The 23,945-nt window shown below is 29.9% G+C and overlaps 1 protein-coding gene across 1 annotated transcript in view; it reads right to left on the bottom strand.

Moving 5' to 3' along the window:
• Positions 1-362: 362 nt before the first annotated feature.
• Positions 363-23,945, bottom strand: part of LOC143225929 (protein unc-119 homolog B-A-like) — a 44,040-nt gene continuing 20,457 nt past the window's right edge. Inside the window, exons 3-5 of the mRNA XM_076456185.1 lie at positions 20,454-20,577; positions 9,676-9,848; positions 363-5,039 (exon numbers count right to left, since the gene is read on the bottom strand). Of these exons, the coding sequence (XP_076312300.1) occupies positions 4,924-5,039; positions 9,676-9,848; positions 20,454-20,577 (413 nt within the window). The 3' untranslated portion in view covers positions 363-4,923. The remainder of the gene's footprint in view (positions 5,040-9,675; positions 9,849-20,453; positions 20,578-23,945) is intronic.

Here is a 23,945-nt window from a genome sequence, read left to right as displayed (position 1 = left end):
CAGTGCGTCTTCATAATAAGTATCTTGTTATAGCTCCTGCTATTAAGTGGACCTACCCAGTCATCCTATGGTTAATTCATTTCGCCTGAACATATCACATAGTTACATTTCTGAATGACAATTATATATTCTTTTCATGCATAATACAGCATATTGATATAAAGATATAACTATGACTGGGTGTTTTAGACTGCAATGAGAGAGAAAGTTTCAATTTTGTAATGTTCTACAAGCAAGTTTGTCAATTTTAGTCACTAGGTTTGCCATACGGGTTTCTAAAATGCATTAATACATATGTATTGCCATTGCTCTGAAACATTATGAGTTGCATAATTTTATAAAGACACTCACAATGAATGATACACAGTAAAAGGACTTTATTCATGCAATGTGGGATTTGACAGAATAAACTGAAAATCATATTTTAAAACCAGTAGCCTTTTTTTTTTCTTAACTGCTTAAACAGCACATAAACAATTAAGAATTAATACATTTTACCATCAGAATATAAATGTTATAAATCTTTAAGTATAAAACAAGGCTTGGCAAAATATGAAATGAATGTATAAAAATATAAAGATCCTAGCAAACTCAAAGTACTTAAGTTTTTAAAAAAATTGTGATAAAATATTTGTACATTTGTGTGTGCTAAAAATATAATATAAAGAAAACTGAGTAGACAAAAAAAAATTTTATACCATGTATTTGACACTCTGCTTTAACCTAAGTGTGAGAAGCAATACACTACTAGTGCAGGTATTAACTTTGACTAGTTTTTAAAACAGCAGCTAGAATTACCACTAAGTTTCAAAGCATTATTGTTACTTCAATTTCCAGTTACAACCATATAATAACCAACATTGAAAACAAAAATACAATATTAGTTCATAAACTGATAAAATGAAGGGAAAATGAAAATAAAATAGTAAAAATTAAAAAAAACTAATGCTTTTACAGATACAAATGTTAAAAACAGATTTGAATGTAACAGCCATTTGCATAAACCTATAAATATCAAAAACCAAATCACTTGATAAAACTGTTATAACAAAAGTCAATGAAACAATTAACTAAATAAATTGGTAAATATAACTGTAAAAGAGTCCATATATTATCACCTACTGTTAGCATCTATCATTCAATATCAAGTAAAACTATAAATGACGTTGAATACATGCAAAAAGAAATGAAAATTGCAATATTTGCTAATTTATATAAATTCTTTACATATACAAACACATTAGCTATAATTAATAACAGAATTCCAAACAAATATGATAATATAGTTTTATACAGAACACAATTAAGCATTTAAACATCAGTATTTTGTTCACTGTTTACTGTTTGTAGTTTTTATAAACCATTTCTTAAATTATTATTTAAATATAATGTCTTGAACCTTCAAGCATCTTCTAGATCACAGCAATAAATCAATCACTACAACAGAAAGTACCAATATCAACTATTCTGTTATATTCTTTTTCTCTTTTTGCTGAAGTTTTTTAATATCGAAATGAAGTATATTTTAAATGTAGAACAAAAATCCAAAGAGATCAACTCTTAAGGCAAGTTGAGAATGAAATTATACACAATTATTCAAGCATATTATGAGATTTTTGTATGGTACATAAATAACTGCTTCAAACTTTGTCAAATTACAAAACAAACATACCTCATATAGCTTTTGTAAAAATAATAACATAACAGTAATTTCTTCTATATCTATATGCGAGTGTGTATACATGACTGTATGGTATATGTAGATCATATCCAGTACACACTGATATGAAGACTTTAATGGTTTGTACCACTCATGGTGTTCCTCTAAGGTTTAGTATTTCACTTTTTTAACCTGAATTTGTATAAAGACATGCAATCATAAACTAATGAATACAAAACATAATTACACTGAACTGAGTAAAAGACCAATCCACCAACTACATCATCAAAGGTTGTATTATAAACCGTCTATATCTAACAAAAGCGATCACTTTCAAAAGACATTTTAAGTTAGATTTAGAAACTCCTGAACATAAATTACTTTCCTGGTCAGTAAATCTTGAAACATGCTCCTGTAAAATCAGAAATTAAGAAGTCTGTTTCATATCAACAACAGTACAACATAAAAAACTACCTTTACTGTAAAAAACAATGTTTAATGAGAAAGTATTCTAAATGTTTACACACCAGCAAAAATAATCTTTTAAAAATTTATTATTACTGGATGGGAAAACATGGTGTAAAAAACATTTAAATGCATTAATTACATTCTTACTTACGTTGATATTTGATAGTTTATTACTTGTATTTCTTAAACACATTTTGTTCAATTCCTATTCAAAGTGAATAGCATTTCCTCTAACTACTAAAGTCAATTAAGGATTTTGAAGTACTGTAACATGTATAAATATGTTACATTTAGAACAAATAAATATGACTTTATATTTGCAAGTCCATCAGTAAACCAATGTGAAACTTCACAACAACTTCATTTTGTAGCACCCATCAACAGACACAATTCAAAAAGGGAAATAAAAATATTATTTAGCTGAAACATAATTACATTTACTCCACCAGTCATTAATCTATATTTAACATACATGCTTTGACAGTTAATAATTTTGAATAATTTAACTTTCCCTAAGATAATTATTTAAACTTCACAGTGAAGTATGATGACACCAAACTTACACACGTTAATATTTGTTTTCTTTCAATGTTTTTGTAGGATATAAAAGATAAAAAAAAGAGCATAAAGAGTCAAATATAGATACAGATAACTCTATGATGCTACTCAGATATTTATATGCAAAAATTACTTTAATATAAGCAGAATTCATAAAGTTGTTAAATGAAAATTTGAAATTTGCCTGTAAAAATTTGTTAACTTCTTCACATATATGGTAAAGCTGTTGAAATATTTTGTATAACTGTTTTAAATTATTGTAAATGAAATCCAGTATTCTTTTGAAAAATTACACTATGATTTAAATATAATAGTCTCCTTTTTTTCATAATCCTGTACACTACTCCATAAATATCATGATTTTCTGTGAAACTAATGCAGCTTTAAATTGCACATTTAAGATATCAGTGTGTTTTTGCCAGAAGTTACAGCATAGAATAGTTGGATTAATGTTACATTGATCTTACATTTCCAAAGTTAGTTACACTGGTCAAATAATATCTAAATCCCTTGTGAAAAAGGTTATTTGCAAAGAGCATCTGTATACTTAACTGGCAAGAATTGATATACAAGTTACCATGGTTAGATTTTTTTCTTGCAAATGACATTAGTGATTTATAATCACTAACTGAATTTTTTTTTACTTATTTTACAAACTAATTCAATTTTACTGCTAAAACAATAGTAGAAGGAGCTATATAATCTGTGTACATTTGAATATCAGGTATGCTGAATGACTTTTAATGTTTCCTACTTAGAAGTAGTGAGGACCTGTTTTCTACTTGAATTGGAACAAATATGGTAAAAAGATACACAACGTCAAATAAAGTAATATCAAACAAAGTTTAAATCCACAATGATTAAAAAGTACAAAATATATATATAGATACTATTTTTGACACTTTTAATGTGTCCTCTTTAGTCTAATTTCTGTTTGTAAAATAAACACAAACAATGAACTGAGGAAGTGTAAAAAACCCATATATCTTATTGTGAATTTAAAATTTATTTTTCATATGCTTTAAAGAAGAGTATTATTAAAAGGTATAAATACCTAAATTAATCTAAACTTAAAAATAATTATGTAATAATACAAACACATGGATGTACTAGTTAAAAAAAGTTTATATTTGATAATATGATCTAATACTAGCAATACTGCAGTTTGTTCAAAAGCTACGTATGTTTTACAGTATTTCTATACTCACAATAACGTATAATTTTAAAAATAGAATCAAATGTTTCATTTACACGTGTAAATCATGTAGATTTATAGAAACGCCCAATACTCTGTTATGCCAAAAAAACAAAAAAAAAGCAACTTAACACTAAATATAATCTGCATTATAGCAAGACTAAAGGTCATTACAAGGAACTAATTTTTCACTAAACAGCATGAAAATTATTTTTCATGTTTACTTTGAGCATGTTGAAGTATTTTTAGTGTCATTTTAGATACTTGAAATGCTTGTAATGTGTGGAAAAATATGTGTACATCTTAAAGTTTGTGAGAGGAATGTTTTCAACTTTTCAGTATATAAGTAAAGCTTTATCACTATGAATATTACATTGAATATGTCTAAGTGTTTTATGTTTACTATATATAAATACCATGAAATAAAATTCTGTTCACTAATTTGTTTTCAGCACCAAACATAAAACTTTGTAAACAAAAAATTATTTACTTCTGAGACAATTATTTAAAACCAAACATACTACTTGACCAAATTTAAAATTTTTAAATGTTTTAAATGCAAATATGTCACAAGAAACTCTGATCCTAAAAATTTAACAATAGTATATGAAATGTTTTCTGTTAAATGCACATAAAAACAATTTAATTTCAAATCTAGCAAGAAAGAAAGTTTTCAACCAAAGTGCATACACTTATGTTTGCTGCACCATAAGTACCACTCATAGCTAAAGTTTAATTTCCATATATATTTTCACACAGGTGTTGTGCTATATATACATGGGTATCACCTTCAGTTGATACTTATAACACTATGTATCTAGCTATCTATGCATGGTCTTCTCACTTAATGCATTATCATTAATAGTAAAACTCATTAATATGTATAATTCTACAGACAAAAAACCAGCTGTGAATGGAAAAAATGGTGAAAAAAAAAGCAGGTATGCTAAGCACTATGTAAGCATGATACTATCGGATCTATTCATACTGCAAGTGAAATTTAATGAGCTGAAGGTTTTCCCTAGATGACAAAGCAAACCTTCTACTGAAGGCCACTGTTATAAGCATAGTCAGCCTTGTTGTGCATAATCAACTTGTTATCAACAAAGTAGAAACTGTCTGATCGGGTCTGGAATGGATTCTTTATCATCTCTTCACCTGTAGGACAAACAAAATATAGCTAAATATAACTTTAAAAAAGTAATAAAAAATTAACTCTTCATTTTTGTTTTTTTTAAATGTACATATTTTATTAGTTTCTGTATATAATTACCAATAAACAAAATTTGAAACCTCAGATAATGTAAAGGTAATAAATAATCTTTGCCAGTATTTCAGCAACCAATGTCAATCAATATATAACAAAAACTACACAAATGTAATAAAGTACTATAAGTGGTGAATAAACATTACATGATGTTTATAAAGACATGCTCAGAATTCTAAAATTAAATCACATGAAGAATCAAATGGCTTCAAGATTTTCACTGCCTCTATAAGCTCTTCTGAACACTTTTTAGTCTAATAGTTTCACCTGCTTCAACCTTAAAATTCTTTGTCTTTATACAAATAAAAATATTGCCAGATACAATATTCAAATAAGTTTGGTTACAGAGTGAGAGTTTAATACATAAATTACAACTATTTTATAACTGTTTAACCACAACAGAAGAAGTCCTTTAGACATTTATTCTCCACATTATATTTTACACTTAATCAGCTTTTAATATCCCTACTGAAAGATTTAGTTGTTCTTCTTAAATTAATTATATACCATTCACTTTTTCGAACATTTAAATGCAGGAAGAGATGCTGTAATTTGAACAATCTATAAAAACAAAATACATATAACTACTTATTTCAAATATATTTTCATTCTGACTGTATTTGCATACAAAAACTGAAAATGATTTATTAATTAAATACCTTGATTTATTAAATTTATGTACTAAATGTTTCCATATACAAAGTAAGAAGAATGACATGGTAGTTTTCAACATAGATGTGTCATACTTTTTAATAAGTAGTGGTACCATTTAGTGGTAACCCCAGATAAATAAATTAATATCAAATATTTGGTTACACAGAAGCATTAAATAATAAATTTTTAAACAGATATACAGACATTCATAGCATGATTCATAAACAACAAGGATATTTTTAATATGCAAATTAACCCACAGCCAGCCAAAGGGCCTGTAAATTGTACTTACTTAAAAATTGATTTTGATTACTAGCCAGCTTGGAAGCTATAATGCAACTACATAAGAAAAACAATAGATTTATCATTCAAAGATTAATAAATGGTAACATCTAGTAATTTGAAAGTTTCTTTTTCAGTGATAAACTATGTTATTATCACATCTTTTAACTGATCCTTTTAAAATAGTTACAACTTTTATGGAATCTTCTTGTAAGGCTAACAATTTCCTGTATTAAAGTTACATTAAAGTTCCAGCAATAGCTTAGTTGCACACTAATTATGTTGTGATTTGTTATAAACACACTTTCATTAGTTTATATTTTAACTGGATAATGTTTTTCATAAAATTTAAAGAAAACTGCATTAAAATCTTAATTTTTAGGTCCTATTATTTACCTAGTAACTTATAACTGTTTAACAGAGAAATGGACAGTATCAAAATATTTCTAAAGAAAATTTATTTGTGGATTTAAATATGGAAAAAAAGGTTTATAAAGAATAGACAAATGAAGTTTCCACCACTAAAAAACAGAATTCATTGCTAAGAAGTTTGTATGCTTTTATCTTTAATTGATTTACATGGCCTTTAAATTAAAAAACTACTGAGCACTTTATTTAATGAGGCTTGCCCATAAACTAAACTGATAAGAATTTTTAACCCCTGTAGGCCCTTATTTTTTAAAGATATCATCTTAATGGTCAAATACTTTAATGCCATTTATCTATATCAGTGCTTCAAGTATATAAAAGAGCATATGAATGTTAGAAACAAAGAACTGTCCAGTGTTGACAAAAAAATGGGTAAAATCTGTTGAGAGAACCAGTTATGAAAAAAAACACACAAATAATAAACAGAGATAAGCAGGTTGAGGCTTAAAGAGTAAAAATGCCACTGCCAGAATTTAAATTAATTTGTTAAGGTTTGGGTGAGGAAAGTGAAGTTAACATTATGTATTAGTATTCATAATGTGTAATGAAACTGGTCCATTTGTAGAAATAAGCCAATGATAATTTATTACTGGTGATTAAAACTGATATTTAAAAGAGTATTATACTGTTCTGATTAGGACAGTACTCTAAATGTCACTGGTTTTTGATGCTGATGAAGATCTCATAAGTTAGCATGAAAACTCTTGTAAATATATAAGCTCTTTCATCAAGATAAAAATATCCAGTGTTCCTAGGTATGTGCACAACATTTTCACCCAATCTACTGAAAAGTGAATATTCTAACAAATATAAAGGGGTTAAATTAGTAGAAATAGAATTATTAGTGCACTTTGTTGTTTTTTTTACATCTGTAACTACAAGTAACAAAGCTAAAAACAAGTCAACAATTTTGGGAATAAATTTTCTTTTGTAAAATAAAATTGATTGTAAAATATGTGGCTCATTAAATTATGAAAGGAAAGTAATTTTTTTTTAATTAATGAAAATAAAAACAAGTAGTGATGACTTTATCAGAAGTAACTGATGAGGGTAGAAACAAAGAATTGTGGATTTGTACAGGAAGCAAGTAATTATGAAAAATTACAATGAAAATGTTTATAAATCCATTTTTAGATGTAACTCTCATATAAGTTCAACATTGGGCTCATATTTATATTTTGTAATTACTTTTATTTTCATTAAAAATTCACAAATTTACCAAATTAAAATCTAAATCCTCAAAAGAATATACATATATATTACTACAGAGGTGTTTAAACAATATATGAGATTTTCAACAAACTCCATTCTTCATTAGCTTAATGCTTATCTACATAAGGACTCCTAAATGATACATGAAACTGCAGTAGAGCATTTCAATAGACTTCCTATAATGCAAAGAATGATAAAATATTTTTCATCACTTTGTACTAATTTTTTTTATAAAGATATAAAGTTATTATTTTAAGACTTCTATATTTTACATATTTTAAATGCATTAACACTTATGAATAAATAATACACAATGCATAAATATTAGTACTGTATGAACATTTAATTTATAGCATTCTTGCACTAGAAGTACAAAAAATAAACCAATATTCAAAGATATGGCTAAGTGCAGTAGTTATAATATAAAGGCAAACTTTGAGATTTTACTCACAAAGAGAACTTTTTACTTACAACTACATAATACAAATGATTTATTTGCTAAATTTCAAGAAAAGCTATGAAATGACTACCTGTGTTAGCCATCACAAACATTTAATCAATAGCTAGTTAACACCACTCATTTTGAACTCTTGAATTGTTTACCAATGGATAATAGGATTGGTTGCCATATTATACTTTTACCCATAGCTGAAAGGGTAAGAACTTTAAGTGTCAGGATTCAACCCTACAAGTCAGATATGCTAACAATCAAGTAGTGTTGGGTCTCAATACAAAGTGCATTAAATGAGGCATTGTTAAAACTTATGCAACTTCATTACATGATCTTAATTTTTAGGTGATGAATATATATATATGTCCTCAAAGCATTACAACTAAGCATCTGGTAATCAAATGAAAGGTACATTAGTTGTTACACTTTCAAAATGTTTGCATACCAATCTCTCAACATGCTACAATATCTGGAGAAATTGTATTCAATAATAACATGGCTTTTGTTGCTACTGTGCATAAGAAAAAGAGTATAAAATATTCTTCAATTGGCGAACTAGTGAAATGGTACCACAATGCAATCTATCTATTATCCATTCATCTACCTATATATATATATATATATATATCCACACAGCTAAATGTCTGCATGTTTGGCAAATTCTGTATCTCCGGAATAGTTATTTGTAGAAACATGTTATATATCAAAATGCCTCTTTTCAAGAGCACATTACAAGAAAATCATTAATTTTTTACAGTTCTCAAACTTCCATACCAATATCAAAATCAATCCACCAGTCTTAACATGTGCTAAAGGGTCAATCTGCAAAAAAAATGTATAAGAACAAAAATTTTTCTTTCTGTGGAGGAGCTTTCTTTGTTAATTGATTGAAAAAAATATTTCAAAGACAGGCATGTAGAGGAGGATATGTTTCAGTATATATTTATTGTTATTCAGTTTACACAATTTTTTTTATGTTAATATTATATACATGCATGATTTTATTGCATTATATCAAATAAATTTTAAATTTCTGTAATTTTCTTCACAGAATAAATGTTGATATCAATTTTATTCATGGTTTAATGCATTATGTTTAAGGTGATGACGGAACTAGTGTTGTTTCCTAAATTTGTTTGTGAAGTAATTAAAAAAAAAATATTTACTTACTTACCTACCTAAACTTCAAATCAGTTTAGGGTTACAGCAAACAAAACAGTTTTAAAGCCTAGCCTGAGGCCTTCCAAATGATAATCCTGTATTTTACTTATAGAGAATTTAGTGTACCTATGAAAATATATAATATGTATTTTGCAAAGAAAATTGTTTATTTCTTTACTCACAAAGATTTATTTAAACACTTATCTTATTTATTAAACATGCCTTATTATCTGAAAGCAAAATGCTTGTAAAGGCTATTGATACTATTTTGCAAAACTACGTTTTTCACTAATATATTATTCTATATACCTATTTGCGTTTTACACTGCATCACTTACACAATTCAGCATCGAGAATGGGAAACTCATAAATATGTTCACAGGAGTTCTTGCTGTTTGGAATGCAAAATCCAAACTCAAAGTCAAAAGTCTTTAATAAAATATCTTTGAAGAAATGTCTCTCAATCATTCGGAACTGGTTTACAGGCTTATCACCCACTGTGAACTCCACCCTGGAAGAAAATAATTCATTTAATCACAAATTCTGTTAATAATTGTGAATCCCTCTATATGTACATTATACACACTGTAAGTACCTTTTTAAATTTTTGACTACTTGCAAAATTATGGTGAACTAAGAAAACTTTCATAGTCATTTAGAAAACTTTTATTAGTGTTAAAAGTGTTAAAGATAATGATGACAAAGGATAAATGTAATTAATTTAGACCTTGCCTTTGGGAGACTCAGATAAATTACTTTAGACAATTAAGAAACTCAAGTTTATTTCAAATGTTTTATGACAAGCATCCATTGTAACATTCATCATACACATATTTGTTTTCAGCTTGTAAAATTAACAACGCTCTATCAGTAGACATATTCTAAATTTGATAGTGTATGTATCTCAAGATGGCTAGTATGGATATTAACACTTTTATTAATAAAGCAGAGAACAATATTTTGACCTTCTCCCAGCCATCCTGAGATACATTTTTACTGCAACTGGTTTCTCGTCATCATGAACAGTTAGAATTAGTACCTTGAAGTGACATCCAGAACCAAGTTATATCAAATACTGTTCATTGTTGGACTAATGAGAGGGATGGAAAGTTGAATATTTATATACCAATCAAAATGCCTCTTTTAAAAACCTTTAACAGATTTTAATTCAATTTTGCCATTTTGGATAAAAACAGCCTTTCAACTGTCTTCAACATTTTACACATTACAGACAGCCTAGACTCCTCTTTCACACAGGAATTTGAACATGAATGACCCCAGAAAATAAAGTTACAACTTTTCTATAACTTACACTTCTATTGGTACATTAGCTAGTGCATTATGTGTACAATATTGTAAATATTTTAATTTTTATGTAGATTGTTAATTTTTTTGCATATTTCTTTTCTCAACAACAAATACAAAACTTGAAACTATATATGTGGTTTAGATGAAACTCGTATCAAAAAGTTTATAGGTAGAATTGTTTCTCATACAGAGACTGGATATGTGTTTGTCAGAGATTTTTAATGCCAGTAATCATATGTTAGAACTTGGACATTATAAAATTAATTTGTCTTCTAGAAAACAGATATTGACATTGTTGATTTTTCTCACAGGTATTGACATTTAACTGTTTAGGGAATTTTAAGAATTTGAATATTTCACTGTTAGAAGATGGGAATTGAAGAACAAGTCAGGTTCAACATTACACTGATAATGGTGATACGCATATATTATAAAGTTATCTTCTCACTTTGGAAAAATACATAAATTTGTAGTGATCTGCTGGAAGCTCTGATATTGTTAGATTAAAAAAAATATTGGTGTGAATTATGGCTGCTTAAGAATTATTACAAACATTTTATTTTCAACCCTTTCTAGATTGGAAGACTGCAATGATACTAAATATCTTTTAGTTTCAGCTTAAAAAAATGCATACAATCTGATATTATGTTTCTTATGTTGTGATGTTATTTTTTTTATGTAGTGAAATTTCTAAACTTTTGTTATGCAGCTTTCCTAATGAAAGTAGAAATAGTTATTTTAATTTTAAAATTTAATTTTTAAGGTAGTTCAGAAAGTAATATTTTCTTATATTAAAAATATATTTCCAATAGCTATTTACCATCTTTCACATAACAGCTTTTTTTGTTCAATGCTACCCTCTTGTGTACAAATTTTTTTGCTTGCCACTAGCCCTCAAACTCCCACCTACCCCATGTTCAGTGTGGTTCTACTGCATCTTCACATGGTAAAAAAGTATGAAGCAATCTTCTTCCAAAAGGAGTTCAACACACTTTCCAAATGCAAGTTACTCTCTCAAAACTATTCAGCACAACCTTCTCTCTGAGATTAGGGGAAAGGAAGGGTTGGAAGAGTGAGAGAGGTAAGTACCTCTCAAAAATATATTTTTCATGTAGGAAAATATTAACTTCCAATATGATATCTAAATTACTTTCATTCACATAATAGTTAGAATCTCACACTAAAAAGTGGATAAACTTGTGCAAAAGTTACCTGAATGACACCCTTTGGAAAGCATCCAAAGAACATCTGGGTAATGTGACCTTTCTGAGAGACCACATACATCTTCACCAGGTGTATACTTTTTGCCCAGTGAAGTATTAAGTGTTACCTAGATGAGCAGAAATTAGTTGAAGCACATTAATTAATGTATACATGTTGGTTGGTCTAGCTCAACATCCAGGAAACAAAATCCAAGTGACAGTAGAATGGATAGTTCTCAAGGAAATATAGTAATGATGTAGAAAACTAAATGGAGGTGCTCTACAGTATAGAATGTCTAATAAGCCAATTCCAATCAAAAACCAGATATTTATCTGTGGTTGGAGGAGAGCCCTTACTGTCTTCACATCAAAACTATGAGATGAAAAGGAGAATGTTCCATCCCACTTGTCTAAACAGGGAAAACATGCAAATCTTCAAGACCAACACTAGCCATTTGGAAATCAAGCATCCAAGTGACAGTAGGCAAGGAAGTGCACATGTGGTGATTCACTAAAAAACCAAGCAGAGTTGTCCAAGCTCCACATGCTACTAGAACTTATGAGATGTAACCTGCATGAGGTATGCTGGGGGATACATGCCAACCAGAGTATATATCAGTCAATCCTGCTCCTTGTAATACTGAATCACTAAGCCCAACTAACTAATTCATTGTTACATGTATACATGTGGTATGATGAAGGCTCCCAACTAACACAAATATGAGGATTTATTTTGACTAATTCAGCTCTAATCCAAAACCTACTATTTGGGAATCCAATTTATTGACAATGGTAGGATGAAAGGTGAAGTACATTTTGGTGGATCTACTCCAGTTTATGAATTAGTGGGAGGATCTAAACCATTTACACTAGTAGAAAACCACTGCCATACTTTCTACTGAATGGAATTGAGCACATTCAAGTGGAAACCTCTAGGGTCCACCACACTAGTAGTTAGGAACTGATAAGTGATAAGAGCTCCTGTACTCCTGTGAAATCATGCCCAAAAAAGATGAGGGTGGCCAGGAAATATCTACAGGTGACAAAGAGAATTGCATGGCATAGAATGGGGGAGGAAAAAGGCTATTAAAATTGTTGTTGTCAAAATCAAAATCCTCCAGAAAAAAAAAGAATCAATTGCATGTTTGGAAGTAGCTGACTATTTCATATAGTAATAAAACTGGGACCTCTTCATCTGAAAGTGAACCTGAAGCCTGAGAAATAGCAGATGAAGAACTAGTACTACTAGTAGTCATGATGGTGGTATGCATAACACAATATTCAGAATTCATGGTTTAATTCAGATAATTCATGAAAAGTTTACTCTAACTTAAAACCTTAAGTTAATCTAATACTTCATAAAAAACTAACAAAAATCAAATGCATAGATGAAAACATGAGTAAAATGTTCTACTGTCCAAACACAACTGTGTCTAAATGAGAAGTGAAGATTAGGAGTAAGTTGCATCAGGAGAGCGGATCACATTCCAGGGTTTTTGCATGCTCATTAGTATGAAAAGACACGATGCAATCACCATAAATGTGTGGTAAGTGGGAGTTTCAAGGCAACCGGCTAGCAAAACAAATTTGTACATAGAGAGGGAAGTACTGGATACCAGAAGCTATTATGTGAGAGGGGATAAGATACTGTATCAAAAAATCTGGTTTTATATACCCAATTAGTTTCAACTTCAGTGACATTTATTAATACATTTCATTTGATAGTTTATTTTTCCAGTTACAGTAGTCACCACTTCCAGCTAAACTTTGAGAATAACTAAAAATATTCTTGTCCAAAATAAATTTACATCTAATAAAATACTGTTTTTTTTATTAATCAGATGTTTTTAAATTTATCTATGTTATTTGAAAGTGATAAAATTCAGAAAAATATTCAGTAAAAAAGTATTAGCTGTTGGAATATCTGGCCTTTACCTTCTATACTTGCTAAACCTAACTATGCTTTTAAATAAATATAATCTCACACATAAACATTTTCAGGAACTAAATTCATGTCTAAAGAAATTGTTAAAAATTACCAGATCTGGAGTTCATTCCTATATTTTCTTAACTTCCCATTACATTTTGCTGTTCTCTACAAGTTACAACTAATTATTTTCTCATGCAACCATAAACTACTTCTTAGACCTTTTTATTCACTCTATATTGTTATAAATAGTTTACTATTTGCTCTATTCAATGGTTAATAAACTTTACCTATAGCTTTTTTTCAAACTGAACTTTCTTGAAAGTTGTTCAGATAATTGTTGTGAGACTAAATAAATAAGAATTATTGTAATAATGATAAAACAAAAGAAAAGAATCACATGTTGTCCAATTATGGTTAAATTCTGTGAATGCACATTAACATATGAAGGTTAAACTTACAGAAAAAAAAAGTATTGATACATGAATTCATAGGTTTTCTTTTTTGTTTTTCTTTTTGGATTAAATAAAGTAATTGCATTTCAACCTCTAATACAAAATGCATTATGGATGTTTTACCGGGGAACTTTTTTGTTTATATTTAGTTCAATGACATTAAAAGAGCTGTTGTTACTTTTTTGCAAACAGTTTATCAATACTCTGAATGTACCGATAGTAACTGAGCAGAAACTATGTTGTTTTTTATTTCATGTGGTGCTGTAAGTATTTTGGATTAGAAATAAAATTTTTCTAAATATTGTGAGGAATTCAGTTAGCATTTTTTCTTCTTTCAGATGCAGGCACTTGCTAGCTCATAATCATTACATATATTATTACATCATTAAATATCTATTATATTATACACACACACACATGTAACTTCTATTAATAACAGTTTACAGTGTATGATGTAACTCAACATTCATATGCTTTGTACACGGTGTTTATTACTAAATGGTTTGTGACACAAGTGTTATGATAAACTGTAAACATGCGACATTAACATATACAGGGTGTTAGGAAAGTCACTGTGCAGTTTTGAAAGCAGTGATAACAACATTCATTCAGTCTATTTCAAGCCAGCAACTGATAGTGGTGTTTAGAAATAAAATAAGAAGGATCCAAGCCTGTATTGATGCCAACAGGGTTCATTTTTAACATTGTTTAAAATTGTCATTTACATTTACCACCTGTATTCTATATTGAAACATGTTTGTTTCACAGTGACTTTCTGAACACCCTCTACTAATATGCTGTATGCAAGCACCTCACTTTACTGTCTAGTTAGAAAACAGAAACTTTTCACGTTAATTTTTTTTTAATATTGTTTCTGCAGGTATTACCATGCAGGTTTTATGCTCAGCATGTAAATATCACTTGTCTAGTGTTTAAGTTGACTTTTGCAACTGATCCTCATATACTGATAAATAGCTCATAGGATTACTTAATACTTCATCACTGAGTTAGTCTAGACAATTGTTGATGACCTCGTTGTATATATTATGCAAAAATATTGTTACAATAGGTTTAAATAAATGATATATGTTCAATAAAGTTACATTATCTTGAGTGTTTTTGGGGTTTTACTCAAAATGAAATAATACTTGTTTCAGTTTTAGCAGTTAAAATTGAAAAAGACACTGGATGGAGATAAAGGTTGTCATTAATTTATTACTAGGAAGAGTGAAATCAGGTGCATTATATACCAATAGATGAAGTTTCAGGAATATAATAAACCCAATTAAAAATAAAAGCTTGGATTCTAATGTAGGAAAATAGTTCACTTAATAGCAGACATGAGAAGCTAAAACCTATTTGATCACAGGCACTACTACAATTTGTTTCAGAGTTAAAGCAGTGAGAACATTTTGCCATTGATGTTCGAAGAACTAAAACCAAAATTATCAGAACAAAGTTGCATTAGCATTATAACTGGATATTGTGTTGATTGTACTTAAGTTGTAACAGAGAACAATAAAGACAAGAAACCTACAAGTTTTTGTAGACATGAAAACATTTGATTAAACATGCCATTTATTCAAAGAACAGAGGAAATTTTAAATGTGTTACCTACTTCAATATATGTTAGAAACAAGTGAGAAAGTTATTGTAAATTATCAGCCAAAATCTCATGATCTCTTAAAAAGGTTTACTCAAATTAATCAGAAAGTATGTTAACTCAAGCATCACAGAATCATTACAATCCAGAAAAGGCTCACTAACAAAAAATTATTAAATTTCATATTACTAAATGTTTGGGTATGAAATGACTTGATTAATTTTGGTTTGGATCACCTTTTAAGAACACAGAGAGCCTGATAATGTTTTACATATTCACAACATTAAATGATAAATATGATGCTTTAACAAATAAGACATATAAATGAGATATAATAATAGCACACTAGTGGGGTTCACACTATTTCTGGAATAGGTATGCTATTTGCCTGGACAACATGAAATATACTTTCTAAGTGGTAAAGGCCAACCAGCCACAAAAGAGAATACTAACATAATTAGAATGTGAATTTCTACAGGTCCCACCCAGGCAGATGAGGTTTCACATATCATCACTGGAATTAAAAAGGTGTAAACCCAGATCTAGATAAAAAAGCATAGTGGCTAGGGCAGGAGGACCATTGTGCATTTTGTCTTGTTTAATTATGTGGTATTATTGGAACCAAACCTGAAAGTTGCAGAATGTTGCATGTCAAACAACTGGAATTATGAAGAGATGAAAAGCAACACAAAAGTACACAATCCTTTCCCCAACCACAAAATGCAACAAACCTCACTCTGAATTACAGATCCTGTCATGTCTCACTCAACATGATAAAACAGATTACCTGGCCCAAGATTACAAACACCAATGCTAACTTCCCAACCTGAGAGGCAGAGCAACACCTCTTGCCTCAAGAATAATAAGGAAAATGTGGAATTACCTATGCTCAACAAATGGCATGGAAATGATGTTCCAATTGCAGAATTATGAGGAGTCAAAGATTCTCTTCCATGATCACTAAATGGAGATAAAGACTAAAACGAAGGACCACACACAATGCAACTGGATAGCAAAGGGTCATTTCTGAACTGAAATTATGAGACTCCCAAAGTAGGCTGCTCCTCATCCTATCATCCAGGGTTATTATTAGTAGTAAACCACTTGGTTTCACTCTATTTTCCTTCAATGGAATAATGAGTTGAAGTTTAAACATCAGTCAAGAGGAATACACCTCTGTCTGCCAGTGCAGCAACTGAAAATTGGGAGTGGGGGAATACTCATACTGGGGAGTCTGGAAGAACAATGTTTCAGGGACAGAGCAATAAGTGATCCATATTTCTTATTTTAAAAAGCTAACGAAACCTACTTTTTCCAATCCATGAGTCAACAGGGATGAATAAACTCGTCTTACGTTTTTACTTATGTTAGTCCATGAGTGGTGGTCCAGTAGTGTATTGTTCATAGTTTTATAACTGTTTACCCCCTGGAAAGTGTACAAGGTGGTCTGATGGAATATACCATCTTAATAGAGCTCACTGCTACTAGAAAAAAGTTTCTTTACTGACCAATTGGTAGCTAGTGCAAATTTGGAAGTGAGCATATCTGACTAGGTAACACACACCACAGGGGATAAGTCACTTAACATCTTAGGATCTTAATGGATAAACAAATGAGGATGTAACCCCTGAAGCTCTTAGTTCACATAGCATAGGACCAAAGTGCTCAAATTGTGCATAAAAGACAATATTGATCTCAGTATTCAAAAAATGAGTACTGGATGAAAGATGAATAGCAGAGAAAGTTTTATCTCCTTCTCTAGCCACTGAAACATTGGTAGGAAGGGACCTATTGGAATACAACAGAATACAAATGAAATGGTAAAACAGTCCTGTGAACATGAATCTCACACACATTTGAAGATCAACATTTGCTAGCCAAAAAAAATAAGTCTTAAGCAAAAGGTCATATAGGAAACATGATACTAAAGGTTTGAAGGGTGAACAAAAAAAGACATGGAAAAACCACTAAGTTGTCCTGATTAGTAACCTAGAAAGGACAATGAAAATGGATAATCCAAACAAGTTTCAGAAGCCAGGGAAAAATCAGGGACCTAAAATTTTACATCTATTAAAAAGGAAAAGTATGTGCCTGTGGAGAAACAGATGAAGGTGCCAAACCTTTGTCAGATAACAATGTCAGAAACTGAGAAACATGTAGTACAGTGGAACAAGAAGGATTAAAACTATGTCTGAAAGACAACTGACAATAAATAAATAATTTCTGTCAACAAGCATCAAACAATAAATGCTGGATGGGCTGTGTTTATAAAGACTCTATTTAAGAGGTCAATCTCTGACATTGTGCATTGGACCACATAATTGTCAGGTGGAAATCCAAATAATGGTGATTATTAGATGGCCAACACTGACCTGAGCAGGATAACAAGAAAGAAAGTAGAAGAGGCTGACACTTCTGAAAATATTGAAGAACTGAGAATTAAGACTGATCTAGCAAACATGACACCAACAGAAGAACTCAACAAAACAAGGAGTGAATCAGTACAAAAACTCTGGATAACAGAAAAATTGGAGGGAACACATCAAGATGAAGACCTATCCAATCCTGGCTGATACCTTTTATGCTAAAAGCCAGAGGGTGAGATAGGCATTCTAAAGAGTGGCAAAAGTGTCTGGCGTAGATGAGACGAGATCAAATTCAACAAAAGATTTGTGAATGAATCATCCATTCTGTGGGAAGAACTCTATTGGGACTAAATAACAGATTGGTCACTAAGTGCATAACATCAAAAGCAAGGAGAACAATCTCATGATTGTGAGCCTAAATGAGAAGAATCAATGCCCGGAAACAAAGAAACCTGGAATGAATGCCCCCTTGCTTGAAAATGTAGACCATTGTGAAATTGGTCGAGTAAAGCATTACCACTCTTCTTCGTAACAATTTGAAAATGCAAGACACAGCTCACTAAACTCTTAGAAGCTTTAGAAATCTTATGTCGAGAGAAGATCTCTCTTCTGTCCAAAGGCCCTTGAATTGCATATCCCCTACACATGCTTCCCATTCCTGGTGAGAAGCATTTGTGAAAAGATGTATCTCTGGATGTGGGAGCAGAAAAGAGACACCACCACTCAAGAGGGCTGAAAGCTGATTCCATTGGACAATATAGTGCATCTGTGAAAATGTTCCACTGGTCCTATACCAATCACTGAAGGAAATGCATGTAGGCCTTATCAAATTGAATGAGTAATTCCAAGAATGCTTACTTCTCCAAACGAGACAAAACTACACACATCAGTGAAAGGAAGATGACTGTATGAGAAGAACAGCTTATTCCATGGCCTTAAGGCATAGAGGAGAAGGTTGAGCAAAGAATGAGATATGAATTGAAAAATACCCTTAAATAAATAAGATACTATGTGGGAGTATGAAGAGATTTGTATTTAATTTTTTTAATATGAAACCCAGCTCTCACCTTGATCATCCTCTAGCTTATATTTAGTTTCTTAATTTATGTGCTCTACTTCTTGAAAATTTAATCTTTCTTAAACTATTACTAAGAAATTTCCACATAATATTATTTGTAAATTCATAATACCCAACATTGCAATTGTTGCTATGCTCACTTGTATGCCTGGAGCTGTGAAAATTAATAATACACATTAAAAATTTAACACAATAACAATACGTTGTACAATGTTTATAGAACATTTTGTCATCATAAGGTTTAAGTAATTTACCTGGAATATATGTATAAACAAAACAAAGAAGTCAGATACATAGAGTTTGCTTACGACTTAATAAAGATATCTCACTGATGTTTGGTTCTTTGTTTAAAATTACAATGTGTTTACTTTTTAATAAACATACTATGGTTTTATTGAGTTACAATGAGGGGTTTTAAACTATGTTCAACAAATTATAATTGATACCAAATTAGATAAATTCATTCTTCAGTGAGTACATGATAAGCAAATGTGAAATATCATAATAACTCAAGTGTTTAATACAATATCATTTTTTTGTTTATCCTATTCAAATGACTTAAATAAAAAAATATCTAAGTGGATACTTAATTATTTGTAAATGTAATCATGACATATTTTAAATACAAAAAATATCACCTTTATTATGAGAGTAAAGCTGTTTTCATTATTTAATTATCAATTTATTTGATTTCCAGAAGATTAGTGTGAGATTACAGCATATTTGAAAAATAAGTAATGGCAATCACATGGCCATATTTAGTGAGCATAAGTGATTTATCTTCTAAGTAAGAAATGTCCACAGAAGTTGCAAGAATTTTTTAGACAAAAAGTCGTTTTTTACAAATGCACAAATTGAGACATTCTACAAAGGTCTAACATGTGAAATCAAGGGTAATATGAACATAATTTTTTTTAAAAATCAGTATAAAATAAAAAGGTTAAGAAAGTAGCACATACTTGTTTCTTTCCTTTTTTTTGCCTGCATAGATTGTAGATGTCATAGCATAATAATCAAATAATTTAATAAAACAAATTAATTTACTATCAAGTAATCAATTAGCAAATACCAATAACTGCCAAGCTCTAGTTACAAATACATTCTTTTCTTGGTATAGGTACTGAAAACTGCTAATGGGGAAAATGTGTAGGAAGAAATACTTGATATTTGTACTTACGTTGCCCCAACAGCACTCAGTTTCAAGAACTGTGGAGTGAAGTGGTAGCGTACAAAACGACCAGTACTTGGATCTGAAATTTCCTGTTCCCTTGTATCTTTCTCTTTCTCCTCATCCTCTGACACTAAATGTGGATTTAAAAAGTGTCTGATTTAACACAATTATGTTCAAAACAAATTTAAATAAAACTCATAATTTTAGTACTCTTCTGTTAATCGTAAACAATGAAATATTTTGATTTCACTTTATTATGTTGTTGCAAGGGTATTTAAAGCAGTGTGAATGTGGTAGAAATTTGGTTTTAGCATACTTCTGTCTGCATCTACAGTGAAACAACATTTCAACTTCTATACTGAAACATCTAGTTACAGAAACCAAAACAATGTTTCATTCTGAAAATGCCAGAAGCAATCTAGTAAAGTAAAAAATATTCCACTTTAATTCATTATCTATTTGTAACTAACCTGTAAAGTTTTGCATAAGGCAATTACAATAAAAAATAATGCAACAGAAAACTATTTTCTATTAATCTGTTATTTTTGCAAATCAATATAACACCAAGTGATAAAGTTGCAAAGATCAAATTAACACTTTCCAATAACATTTCTATCAACAAGTATAATCAAAATTCATCAAGAAAATGTAATAATTCTGGCATACAGAGGACTATATATCTAGATATATACAAATAACATTGCTGCTGGTTTCATTGTTTCATTTTGAGTACCTCTGTTTCAAAATAAAGGCTTAACTCTGTGGCATACAAGTGGGTCCACCTTGCTCCAAGAGCAAAGTTACACCACTAAATTAAAAATATTATAGAAAATAACCTTCCAGTCCTACTTCTATACATTAAAAAACACACTTCAGAATTGAAATTTATTCAATAAAAATGTTTTGTCAATTTAATCAAATACGAACAAAACTTCAAGATCATTATTTTTTATCTAGGGATGATTTAAGCATGCTGTTAACAAGATATTAGTGTTTGTCAACTTCCCGAAGATCTTCAGGATATAATATGGTACACATATATCCTGGACTGAATATCAAAATATTTTTGAGCAATTTAAACTTTGTAACTTTAACACCATTATCATAATGTGATGTTACTACCTTATCTCAGCTTAAGGCAATGTAAATCACTGAAAGGAAATGTAAAAAAAATATCAAAATAAACATATAATCTGATTAAAACATATAAACAAACATTTACAAAATGGTTTGCTTATAATTTTGATATGGTAAAAAAGTTATTTTTATCATACACTAGTAATTACAGACACAGTAAAACTGGTTGAAGTTATTTTTCAAATGAAACTAATGGAAAAATTTACAATTTTACAAAATAATAATTATATTGAAAACTTTTATAATAATATATTAAGACATAAAAATCAGAAATGTAAATGTACAACAAAGATAAGCATATTTGTTTCTTAAAAAATATTACAATGAAATTTTTTCAACATTTCAAAGTTGTAAAATCATACAAACATCACACGTGCAAATATCTTATTCTGCAGAATCTTCGTACTCTGTAGAAATTTCTTCTCAAGTTTCAAACAATTTAATCTAGTAGTTATTCTCTTTTTATAATAAATAAAACAAGTCTTATAAGAGGTGTATCAAATCAATGTATCTGGAAGATTAAGAGTTAAGTCACACTGATAGACATATCCTTTATTATGCCTATCACAATCTAAATCATGTAAAATCAAACCTTATGATATAACTCTCAAAAACTTCAGAAGGAAAAAAAATCCCCCAAGAAAAATTTCAAAATTTCACACTTTTAAAAGGTACAAAATTTTAAAAAATGTTCTTGACCCACAGAAATAATCTAAAAAAGATTGTGTAATGTCAGCAAGTTTGTTTTTTTACAGATCACATTCAGTGTGTATCTTTTGTTTTACTTTTTACAATTTAGTATTCAATGTGAAAATTTCTTTCAACAGTTGTTTGACTTCAAAAGCATGTAAATTGACTACAGTGTACCATTTCTCAAACTGAAGTACACATGGATGTTTCAGGAATACAAGTAATTATATAATTCCTTAAAATTATTTTTGAAAATACAGTTTACAGAATAAAAAATATTTCTTCAAATTAATTTTATATTAATTAAAACAATTAATTTTGGAATACAGTTCTTCATATAAACAGAATCTTTTTTCAAAACAAAAATATTGATAGGTTTGGGGAAACCATGAAAAAGTTTCAAATTAAAAGGGGCTCCTGAGTTACTAAACTTTCAGAACCTCTGTTCCAGAAGATAGCTGCAGTCATGGACAAAATACACTGTGAATCTGTTTAAGGTTTGAGATGAGAAGCAAACAGACCCACTTCCTTTCCTTGTTTCACGGTTTAATTTGCTCTCCTTTGAATTCTTGGGTCTTTCTTTATTGCTTTGCATGTGCCACTCTCTCATAAAGAAAACCTAATAGAATTTAACATTTTCTTACACTGAAAATGTATTTCAAATAGGTACTTACCTCCACAATCCTGGACTTCCCTCTTACTATTGCTAAAATGTTTTGTTAACAGTGCATCAGTCTTGTGCCATTTATGAACATGTACTATTCATGTGATTACCTTCCACCAATACATTGTGCCTTTTATACTAGCATAGCTAGCTCCCTCCATCAACTCTAGAGTAATCCTCATTTTCCGTAATTAGCAGGTACAAATTAGAAACATCAGCAAAACAGTGGGAAGGAATGGTGAGAAATGGATGGAAGGAGGTAATTATGTATCAGAAATACATCCTTAGTGCAACAAAACATTAACTTTCTCTCACCTAATGCTAAAATTCCACATTGAAAAGTCAGTGATGCCTACCTCAATATCCAATCACAAAGAAACCAAAAATGAAATGAAAGAATAGGTGTGCAAGAATATGAAAAGAATGTGCACCTGTGGAGTATAGCACTATTTCTGCAACAGGAACGCTCTTTATTCAGTAATAGACACAGTAACACAAAGAGAGCAGAACAGAATTGGCAGGCACTAATGTATTCAAAAAAAGACATACAGCCTTGAATCAATGAAAAAGTGCTGTAGAACCATTACTTAAAACAGCCTAGTGTGGAAATGACAATGGGCCTGTATAGATTGCATCAAAGTGTGTCAAGTGTGGTCCATTCAGGAAAAACATCCAGCGGAAAAACCATGTATAAAATATTAAGACCAAAAATGCTGTTCTCCCAGGCATTAAAACATCCAGGTTAAACACCTTTGATACACAGAATGAAGAAAAAAAAATACTGATATGAGTGAGATAACAAAGGTTTTCATAATTAGCTTGATGTCAGCAAACATGTCAGTACTTCATCCCTATGTGTAGCAGGGCATAGTATCGAAAATAGTGATACTAATCCATAGTATGGTGCCAGAGAATATAAAATAACTATTAAAGGAATTTTAAAGGGATTGGCCAAGTGTGTTCACCTGGGTAAAAATCATTAAGGCCAAGTGCTTTCGATACATAAT

The sequence above is a fragment of the Tachypleus tridentatus genome, chromosome 1, assembly GCF_004210375.1.
Source record: "Tachypleus tridentatus isolate NWPU-2018 chromosome 1, ASM421037v1, whole genome shotgun sequence".
In the NCBI taxonomy this organism is placed as follows: Eukaryota; Metazoa; Arthropoda; class Merostomata; order Xiphosura; family Limulidae; genus Tachypleus; species Tachypleus tridentatus.
This window is presented reverse-complemented; position numbering and strand designations above follow the sequence as displayed.